At 48.9% G+C, this 11,139-nt stretch overlaps 1 protein-coding gene across 1 annotated transcript in view; it reads left to right on the plus strand.

Moving 5' to 3' along the window:
* Positions 1–11,139, plus strand: part of ARHGEF10 (Rho guanine nucleotide exchange factor 10) — an 81,311-nt gene that overhangs the window by 18,302 nt on the left and 51,870 nt on the right. Inside the window, exons 5-8 of the mRNA XM_029933186.1 lie at positions 727–831; positions 1,814–1,875; positions 6,336–6,412; positions 8,390–8,446. Of these exons, the coding sequence (XP_029789046.1) occupies positions 727–831; positions 1,814–1,875; positions 6,336–6,412; positions 8,390–8,446 (301 nt within the window). The remainder of the gene's footprint in view (positions 1–726; positions 832–1,813; positions 1,876–6,335; positions 6,413–8,389; positions 8,447–11,139) is intronic.

Below are 11,139 nucleotides of genomic sequence, written 5' to 3' on the forward strand. Positions count from 1 at the left end.
GTGCGCGTCCCCGCTCGGGCTCCCCAGGGCTGGCGTGTGCGTCCCCGCTCGGGCTCCCTCGGGCCGCAGTCAGCGTGCGCGTCCCCGCTCGGGCTACCTCACTCACTCGGAGGCTGCGCCCTGGAACACGACCCTGAGAAACAGGAACAGCCGCAGTCCGTCGTCTTCCCCACCGCCCAAAAGCAACTCTGAGAAACGACCCTGAGCTTCCGCCTCTGTTCATGAGCGGGTCTCCAGTGGTCAGAGACTCATGGTGCCCTGCCTTGTGGCACGAGCTTCCAGATCCTTCCAGAACAGTTAAGAGATGGTTGGTTTGAGTGGCCAGGGGGAGAACTTCCTCACGAGTATGCGCATCACATTCCAAGTCAAAGTTCTCCTTTTAGCAGACATCACGGTGCATCTTCTTTCTTGGGAGGTGGAGCGCAGTCGGGAGGGCGTTGTTTTGGGGGGTGGATTCAGGCACCTGCGGTGCGCATTCGGGGACAGCAGGAGGGGCCCTTGAACCAGCTGCGGCAAAGATAACCACTGTGTGACCGTGTGCGCTGCCGGTCAGCGGCCTTTCTTGTTGACTTTGTTGAGCATGTTTGTCTTCTAGGAGGGCACAGGGGGCATTCTTTGGGGGAGTGTGGTGCGGCGGGAAGAGCAGGTCTGAGGTCAGCGCCCGGCCCTGCCCCTGACCTGGCGTGTGCTCCTTGGCTGATAGCGAGGTTTCAGTGGCCTCCATAGCTGGAGTTCATGCCTCTGCAGTCCCTGGCGCACCGCCAGGCAGGTTCCACTGCTGGGGAAGGGGTGCTTGTCACTGTCCGCTGCGGCCACGGGGCCATTTTATGGGTGAGATCTCCAGGCTTACTCCATGAAGCCCAGCCCTCCTGGATCTCGAGTCACCCATTGAGAGCTTTGAAAGTACTCAGGAACAGCTGCTTAACACACAATAAATTGCTTCTAAAACGGTGTTTATGGACAATTTCCCAGCGTAGTAATTAACCACCAGTCGGTGGAGCAGGTGGCTAAGCCTGAGCTCATCACCCGCTTGGATCAAACCCCCGGGGTGAGAGACAGCAGTCAGCCGGACACGGGTGACAGACCGTGCGCGCGCGCATGTGTACACGTGCGAGTGTACGCGCGCACATGTGCATGTAGGCGTGTGTGCACGTGTGTTTATGTGTGTGAGTGTACACATATGTGCGTGTGTATACATATCTGCACATGCATGTACATGTGTGCCCATGTGCCCGTGCATGCGTGAGTGTACACACGTGCGCGCGCATGCATGTGTATGGGTGTGTATGAGTGCACACTTGTGCGCACATGTACACGTGTATACATGTGTGTGTGCGTGCACGCAGGTGTGCCCACATGTGTGTGTATACCTGTGTGTGCCCATGCATGTAAGTTTATAAAAACTTGGTTGTCAAATATCATGAATGCCACTCTTTGTCCCCTGAGGATCTTTGGAAGCCCTCATCTAGACACACTTTCCAATAAATCACAATAGTAAATTCCCATGAAAAATCATGACATGGGAGAGAATGTGTTTTTTACTGCAGCCTGATTTCTTTGGGTACCGTTTTAATTCCAGCTGTTCCAGGGGCCTTTGGATATCACTTTTTACTATAAGCCTATTTTGAAAACATCTTATTTTGAATCCAACCTAAAAAAACTTAAATCTATCAGTTTATAATTTTTATGCTAAGATAAGTCTATCATTCACAAGAACAGAAAATATGGAACCATTTTAAGTGTAAAATTCCACTTCTCACAATTTTACCCTAAGCATAAAACCATATAATTTTTTTATCCTTTCCTCACAGAGACACAGGAAGCAGCAGAAGACAGCCCGTTTAATTCTCTAAGTTCTGAGGATCCAGCAAACAGGTAAACTTACTCAGTTTACACCCCTGCTCTGAGCCATGACCATTTCCTGAAATGTCGAGTGTGGGGACACTGGGGGGCTGTCCTGCCCGCCCTCAGTGCTGTGAGGTAGTGACCAACCAGACCTGTCCCCCACCCCAAGCCCTCCCTCCTGGGTCCCCAACATCCCTCTGCTCTCTTCCCCAGGGGCTCCCAGGATGGGTGTCCAGAATATGAGGAATCAGCTAGAGGCTCCTACTGTGTGTGGAAAGACCGACCATACAAACGCACATGCAAATAGGCCAGGAAGAGGCGGCCCTCCTGAGCCTCCGGCCTGGAGATGCTACGTGTGCTCTGGCATTGGAAAGGGGCTCAGAATCCTGTGGGGCCGGAGGGGAGTTTTCAGTGCACCCACCCCAGCTTTCAGCAAGAATACTTCTAACTGATTGATTGTAGACTTTTCTTTAGTGCCACTTGCCTTCAGAAACACTAATTCATCACCTTGAGATGCCCAGGAAAAGCCCATCTTCCAGGCAAACTCCAGTGTACGTTTCAAAACTTTGCCTCAGTGTCTCATTTTATAAAATTCTCTCTTCTTCTGGAGCTGTGAGGGCACACCTGCTTCAGAACTGATTAAAATAGTGTGCCCTCACCGTCACGGCCTCTGGCCCTCTCTACAACTGGACTAAGAGTCATGTGAAGGGAGAGAGTAGTTCTGACCAAGGCTGAGCATGCCAGCATGCTCGTTGCTTGGCGGCTGAGCGGCCATACTGACGTATAATCCACACCTGTTTGAAGTGGACGGTCCTATGGCTTTTGGTACATTGCGTTATCCGTGGTAAAATTGGGTTAAGACCTATATAAGGTAAAACTTGCGATTTGAACCATTTGAAGTGTAACATTGAGTGGCACCTCATGCGTACACCGTGTCTCACAACCATCACCACGCTCCCCGTCCAGAATATTTCCTCCTTTTAGACAGGAGCTTCACCCTCCTGTAGGAATCTACCGGCCACCTCCTCCCAGCCCCCGACAGCCCCTGCTCTGCATCCTCGCTCCATGGATTGGCTCAATCTGGGCAACTCGTGTTCTTTTGTGTCTGGCTTGTTTCACTTCACGTCATGTTAGCGAGGTTTTCCCGTGTTGTAGGATGCATCCGGATGTCCTTCCTTTTCAAGCCTGCGTAATACTTCTTTGTGAGCACATGCCACCTTTTGTCCACCCACTCACCTCTTGATGGGCACTTGTGTGGTTTCCACTTCTGGGCTGTTGTGAATCGCGCTGCTGGGAACACGTGTTCTTGTGCAACTAAGTCCTTGCTCCCTGTCCCTTTGGTTCTATGCCTGTGGGCAGAATGCTGGATCTTATGGTGAGTCTATATTTCACTTTTTGAGGACCAGAAAATTCTTTTCCACAGAGACTGTGCCATTTCACATTCCCACCGGCAATGAACTGCTTCCAAATTCTCCACATAGTCACCAAATTTATTTTCCATTTTTCCTTAAAAACTATTGTCATTCTAGGGAGTATGAGATGGTACCTCATGGTGGTTTTGGTTTGCACTTCTTTGATGAATAATGATGTTGAGCACCTCATCGTGTCCTGTCACCCATTGGTATGTCTTCTTTGGAGAAATGCCATTTAAGTCCTTTCCCCGTGTTAGAGTTGGGTTTGTTGTTGAGTTGTAGGAGTTCTTCATGTAGTCTCAACACTAGTCCTGTATCGGGTGTGTGGTTTGTGAACACCTCCTCCTGTGTGGGTTGTCTTTTCACTCCCTCAATGGCATTTTTCCACAAAAGTTTTTAGTTTTGATGAAATCCAATTTATGTGTTTTGTTTCTTCGATATTGCCTGTGCCTTTGGTGTCCTGTCCAGTCAGTGGTTGGCAAATCCCGTGTCGTGAAGCGCGCTCACTATGTTTTCTTCTAAGAGTTTTGTAGTTTAGCTTGTAAGCGTGCGTGGGTGTCACGTTCTGCTGTGCCAGATCTAGTTGATTTGTGGCACTCTTACCATCTTCTGCCTGGTGGATTCCATTGTTGAAAGTTCTGCGTTGGTGTGCCCAGCTGTCCCTGTGGGACGGTCTATGACTGTGTATCTTCCCTTCATCTATTTTGGGGCTCCTTCGTTAGTTGTGAATATGTTGGTAATGGTTATTTTTTCTCGTTCTACTGGACCTTTTTTCAATATATGATCTCCATCTTTGTAACCTTTTATGAGTTAAAGGCCATTTAGTGGGACCAGCCTTTACGTAGCGTTAGAGTATCCACCACCTCGCCCAGTGCTGTGTTTGGTGGGTGCTGGCTGTGTTTATTTATCCACTTTTAGTTGCTTATACCTCAGTTTGCCAAGCCTTTACTGAGTGCCTGGCCTGTGCCGGGCCCCCAAGGCGGAGCGTAAGTAAACCGGTCTCAGCATGCCGGCGAGGCGCCCCTTCCTCCCAGGCGGCCGCTTGCCCGCGCACGCCTCCGTGGAGCGGACAGAGCGAGGGTGGGCTCCTGACTCGGGCGTCGGCTCCTCACCTGCTGTTTTCACACTCACCTGGCTTTTCCTTTGGGGCGGGAGGCTGGCCTCTGAATGTGGAGAGACACGCTCCTCCCCAAGTGAGCGGGATCTCTGCAGAAGGGCACACGCGCCACGAGCTCTTTGTACCTGGTTTACGTTACATTTGTTGCAACGCAGATCAGCTAAGGCCCCGCGGTAAAGTCACCGCGTGTGCATAATGAGACACGAGTGGGTGGCACGTTACCGCCGGTGATCTGAAACCTATGATGGAAAACACAGCTGCTGAAAGGATCGTTTCTTAGAACGAAAAGACGTGAAGTGGTGTGAGAGGGCAAGCTTACGTTGTTTTCAAAAGCGTGACCTTTTTTAAACACACAGAAACACTCAGGAATAGTTTAAAATATCATCCATTTTTGCTATAGATTTTCTTTTTTGCTTAACTTCATTTTGATGTGATTTTAAATCTAAAAAGTATGAGAATATATATATGTAATGATATATATATATATATATAATGTGACACGTTCCTGAACTAAGTGTGGGGATGGACTCAGCTTCTTCTCTTACACGCATCCACAATGTAGTGTGTTGTGTTGCACATACTTGCACAGCTGACGTGTCTGTGACCTGGACCGTTTTTAAGACCTTTGCCATCTTCCCTGGTTTTTAAGTCTTGCAAGTATTTAACCATTAGAACTTTCAGCAAACAAGCAAAAATGATAGTAACGGAAGAGGCCACCCACCATCTCTGTCACTTATCGTCAAGGGTGGCATCAACTCCGTACGAATGACTCTTTGCACGTGTGCGTTTTCCCGAGCTCCCGTGCTCGTCTCTGCGCGTCACCGTGGCTCCCGCTTCTTTCCCTTCCCGGAATTGCTCCACGCTGCGCCCAGCTATTCCTTGCAAAGCTCCTGTGGCCGCGGGCCCTGAGGTCTTCATCAGCGCGCGTGGGTCTTGTCCCCAGTGTGTACAATGAATCTGACCTTGTCGTTCTTTGAATAAAGCATTCCGGTGGCTTGCTGTTGCCCACGGGACAGTGTTCTCAGTCCCTGTGTGTGACCCTGTGACTTGGACCCCAGGACCATTGCGCTGGAGCACACCACCAGCTGCTTCGTGAGCACTCTCCATTTCTGGTGGTGTGATGTCCCTTCCTGTCACGTGGGCGGGCCTCTGTGTGTGGGAGGCACACAACAGGCCCTCAGGAAGCTCTGGCAGCTGCTGGACGGCGCATCAGGTCTCCTGGGGCAGGGGCCTCGTGTCTCCTGTTTCTGCTGCGCCGGACGCGGGCCTGTGGCCGGCGTTTGGAAGCGCTCACGAGCCGCTGGGAGTGAAGCTTGAGCCTGGCGTCTGTATCATGAAGCCGCGGCTGGTCTGATAACACGAGCACATGCAGATCCAGACCTGCTGGGCGAGGGGCAGAAGCCTCTGCCTGTGTCAGTCGGTGGCCCCCTAGACGTCCCCTGTGACAACTTCTGGGAGCTGAACCCCTCAGGTCATTTTGATCGAAGGCACAGCCTCAGTACGCCTGGCCCCACACACGAGGAAGGAAAGGACCAGATCTATTCCTCACGTATCCCAGAAACGGGGTGTGTGCAGGGAGCCGGGGGAAGGGTGTCCCTGTCCCAGTAGATACGGACCGAGGTCACCCACCTGTTACTAATGAGATCATTAGGGTGGAGATCACGAGCTTTTCAAGGGCTTAAGTCTAAGGGTTTAAAAGACGTCCAGAAAAGAGAAGTGGGAAGGCGTGGTGGGGCCGTGAGCTGGGGTCCTTCCACACACGTGCACGCTGTGGGCGTGGGGGCGGGGTCAGACTCCCAAGTGCGTAGGCAGCGGCTCCGAAGACATTCTCGGCGCAGGACGCCGTAGTAACGCCTGGGGACGGCGTGCACACGTCGGAGCTCGCGCAGCCTGGGGCCGTTCCGCAGCCTCCTGACCCGAAGCATGCTCACCGCTGTGGTTTACGGTCTGCTTTCTCCCAGTGACGAGCGAGTGCCGCAGGAGGACAGTGCCCTCGCCCGGTGGGCGGCGGACCCGGCCAACACCGCGTGGATGGAGAGTGAGTACCAGGAGCACCGGGAGGCGGGCGGGCCTGGGCCCGCATCCTCGCCAGGCTCCGCGTGGACGCCGTCCCGGAGACAGCGTGTTTTTGCTGGGTTCTGATGATTCCCATGTTCCTTCAAAACTGCGTGCGTTTCCCCGAAGGTCCCAGCAGAGCTGGCTGCCACTGCCGTCCTGTCTCCGGGGCTCTCTGAAGCCCGTAGTTTACTCCGCCCGTCTCTGCTCACCCCGTCCCACGTGGGTTTGCCCCCATTGTTTCTTCCAGTACAGTTGTTGGGCTCTGTCACGATGGTCCCGCATGTGGGGAACGGAGGCTTTGACTCAGGCCCACAGTCAGCGAGTCACCACGGAGACGCTCCCCAGGCCTTCTTGTGATTCTCACCAGATGCTTTTTCAGGCTACCATTTTAGAAGGGGGTGGGTGGCTGGTTACGGCAGCCCACTGGCCATATGGCACACCGCTCCTCTGTTCTAGTGCAGCTTACAAAGCTGAGCTGTTTTTACCCAGACTTGACTTTTAATTTTTAAAGAAAAGTAAAGATGGCTTTTCTAATTGTCCCTTTATCATCCGCTGGCTCGCTAATTTCTGTGTAATTTTCTGTGACTGACTCACAAGGAAGAACCACTGGAGCTGTCTCCTTATTCAGGTATCTCCTGGAGTGTGTCGCTCTGGCTTTAATTATGACGGTACTGCCACGGAACTCAGCATAAGTAGATGATTCTGCTAGGGGCCGCTAAATCGGGATCGTTCCAGGATGAAAGTATTGTCTTCCTGTTCGCTAGCAATTTTATCTCCAATGCCAAGTTTGTCTGACTTTCTCCCATGAGTTGTTTTATTGCACAAGTGGCAGTTAACTAGAATAACACACGCGTTGGGGTGCTGACACCCACCCCGGCAAAAATTCTGGGTCGAATTTTAGACTCCCTCCCAGAACTTAAGTACTAACAGCCCAGTGGTGACCAGAAGCCTTACCCGTCACATACACCGTCGATTAACCCACATTGTGTGTGTGTGTGTGTGTGTGTGTCATAGACTGCGTTCTTCTGCACGTACGCGGACTCGTGGTTCTCACGGGTGCGATGAGCATTGCTCACGTTCTCAGGAGTGGAAATGCTTATCACGGTTGCAGTTACTGTTATTACGAGGAGGGGAGCGTCTGGCCCATGGGGGCTCGATGGCAGAAGGAGGACGAGGGGCGTCCCCAAATTTGCCTTCTACCCGCTCCGCCTCCCCAGAAGGCAGCAATGGCTCAAGGGCAGGGCCAAAGTTGAGGTTATTTACCTCATTTTCCGGTTGTTGCTTAGTCACGGTGACCTTGATGGTTTTCAGTGTGTAAGACCATAGCGTGGTCGATTTCCGCGACGGCCTGAACTCTTACAAACACTGAAATACCTTTCTAGCTTCACTGCGGCTCATACACCACCTTCCCATATTGTCCTCACTCCGTAGTCTGGCCCGGAAGGAGCCCCACCTTATCTTAAGAAAACGTGTTACAATCTCAGAGGACACGAACATTCCACATAATGTGGTCTGAGAGCCTTTCTCTTGCGTGTTCCTCTTTTTCATATCCAGCAGTTCAGACTATCGCAGAATGATCGATTTATGTTAGGTTTCTTGTTAACATAGCGCCGCCTGAGCTGCCCCTTTGGTTCTGGAACCATGTAGGGCGCCTCTGGATCATTTGTACATCAGAACACGTTAACTTTGTACACTGAAAAATATTTATAAAGAGCAGCTTAGAGACATGCAGATGAACACAAAATAATGGCCTAAATTAGCCTAGAAACCATAAAGTTCCCTGTTGGAGATATTTCACAGCTGGCCCGTGTAGAGTGTCACCCTTCAGTCCCCGGAAAGCTGCCGCTTTGCCAAGGTGCGCGCCTTCCGCATGGCGTCGTAGGAGGCTGTGGGCCTGAACAGTGGACATTGTACTTGGTCTCGGTCAGTTTTGAAACTTTCTTTCTTTTTATTCCAGATCCAGAAGAAGCCATTTATGATGATGTGCCAAGAGAAAATTCAGACTCTGAACCAGGTTTGAGTTGTCTGAAATTGAGTTTTAGTGGATTCAGTTTATCAGTCTTTCCCTCTGGGTGTAAAAAAATGACTAGTTACTGTGTCTACAAGCCCAAGGTTCACAGCTTATGAGTGTTTTATGTTCATGTTTTGTATGTCTCATCGTGCCTCTTTGATACCAGGGGGCAGAATATTTGAGCACATGGGTGTGTGTGGCTGTATTACATTTTTGTTTTATTTTAACATTATTCATTTGAGAGACAGAGACAGAGCATGGGCTGGGGAGGGGTCAGAGAGAGAGGGAGACACAGAATCTGAAACAGGCCTCAGGCTCTGAGCTCTCGGCACAGAGCCCGATGTGGGGCTCGAACCCATGACCTGAGCCAAAGTCGGATGCTTAACTGACTGAGTCACCCAGGCGCCCCTGTATCACAGCTCTAAAAAGGATAGTTGATAAGTGTAAAACAGGGAGTTAAATATGTGAAGCATGTAAAGGGAAAGGGAAGAAACATGGAGGCCGAGTACTACCATGTATCTGATAAATGATGTGAATGAGAAAGTAGAAGGAAGTCCTAATACTTTTCTAGAATTCAGGAAGGATCTAAGTTCTCAGACTATAGAAAGACAAGTTCAAAGAAGGGTCAAGCCTGAATCCATCCCTTGGCACATATACTTAAGACTGCTGAGCACAGATCAGTCCACTAACACCAAAGCACAGGTGTTTAAAGAGAGGGACCCAAAGGCAGCATGAGCTAAAGATTGGGGGGATCTCCTGCTCAGACCCCAAGGACTATTTCATGGTGCATTTCAAGGAAAAGGTACTCAACCTGATGAGAAGCAGAAAGAGCAGTGAGCAAGTAACTCTGTGAATGAATCTAACCAAGTATTGATCAAGACGGCCCTAGTAGCGTAGTTTCATTTCAAGAGTGTAACTACAGGGAGGGACCAAGCCCCAGGCCACGGTAACTGTCCATTGGAGGGTGATTGACCCTAAGCATCTAACCTCAGTTAGAGACTATAGGTAACAATTGGGTGTTTTTCGCTGTGAGTAACCACTAAAAGAACAGAAATGGAGTCTTTAACTTCCAATCCAGTAGAGAAAAACCCAGTCTGGTAGAAAGCAAGAAAATGTAAAGTAAGAAAGTATGGCATATGGTATGAAAAAAGATGGCAAAATTAGTCTAAATATATTGCTACTTATATCAACTATAAATTGAATCCAATTGCCCATGAAAGAAATTCTCAGGTTGGATAAAGTAACAAAACTGCTTGTTATACATATAAGAGCTATGTAAGGATATAAAACATTTGTAAGTAAATTGATGGAAAAAGAAACACAAGGCCAACTCCAACCAAAATATAGTCAGTATTACCATAATATATTGAATGTTAGGCTGTGAAACATGAGGTATAGAGTCCTTCACAAAAGAGAATTGTAAGAGTTCTAAACTTGTGTGCACCTGACCAGGCAGCCTCCAAATATCTAAAGCAAAATACGACTGAGAAATAATCAGCAATAGTTAAGTACATAATTGGAATGGGAGATTTTAAGAAAGTTCCCTTCACTGTCATGGATACTGGATACAAAATTAGTAAACTGCAGAAGAATATAGTGTATGATCAACCTAAAGATGGATATTTCTTTTCAAATAAATATTCAAATGGAATGTCTATAAGAAAAATTACATAGCATTCCTCAAAGCAAATATTAGAAATGCTAAAGAATTTCTAATTTAAAAAATCAATCGAAACATTTGAAAATTAAAAATAATACTAGTACTTAGCTCACAGACTGATGAAAACAGAATGGAAAATAGAAATATTGTGACTTGAATAATAATGAAACTATGGTGTAAGAACTTACGGGGTAGATTTAAAATAAAGAATTTCAGACACAGTGGGTGTCTGTTAATAAAAGCGGATGTAAGAGTACTGGGCTTGGTGTCCACGCCGTTACATAAAATAGCAGAGCAAACTCAGTAAAAGTTGAAGGACAAAAAATGATAACAGCAAAAGTGATAAAATAGAAAACAAAGAAACAATAGAAAGTACCAACAGAACCAAAGAGCAGGTCTCTAAAAATAACATAAAAATAGGCAAGCCCCTCAGTGTTAGGAAGAAAGGGTATTATTGGGAGAAGAGGGAAATGGAGGGAAGGGAGGAAGGATCGGGAACAGGAAACTTCAGTAGAAACGCACGAAGACCGTGAAGGGATTCTAGAAACGACTTTTAGTTGAAACACTTGGACAGCGTCCGAAGTAGAACATGTTAATGTCTGATGATTCACAAACTAGAATTAGTCGTTTAATCTGCCAGGCAGCCCGCTAGGACCAGTGTCCTCGTCTGAGAATTGCTGAACCATCAGGGACTAGAGAGTTCCTCAGCTCTGCGCATAGTCCCAGTGGACAGAAGACAGGAGCATGTGACTCATTTAAGGGTGCTGGTAAAAACTCAGAATCCCCTTTGCTTGAAGGGGTGATGCTGAACGTCCTGCTGAAAATGTAAAGAAAGCAGATCCGGTAACATCCCAGGAGGTCAGCAGAAGCCGACCTTAACCCTTCAGCTTGGTCTCAGGAGGAACAGACCCTTCGACGCAAGCAGGTTCTTGTACCATCTTCTCCACCCTCCTGGACATGAACCGCAGACAGGTCATCTCAGCCTTTCCCTAAAGCGCCCTTGACAAGATTTGTGGCCATCCAAGGTTAAAAACTC

Source organism: Suricata suricatta, chromosome 1 (assembly GCF_006229205.1).
Source record: "Suricata suricatta isolate VVHF042 chromosome 1, meerkat_22Aug2017_6uvM2_HiC, whole genome shotgun sequence".
NCBI classification, from domain to species: Eukaryota; Metazoa; Chordata; class Mammalia; order Carnivora; family Herpestidae; genus Suricata; species Suricata suricatta.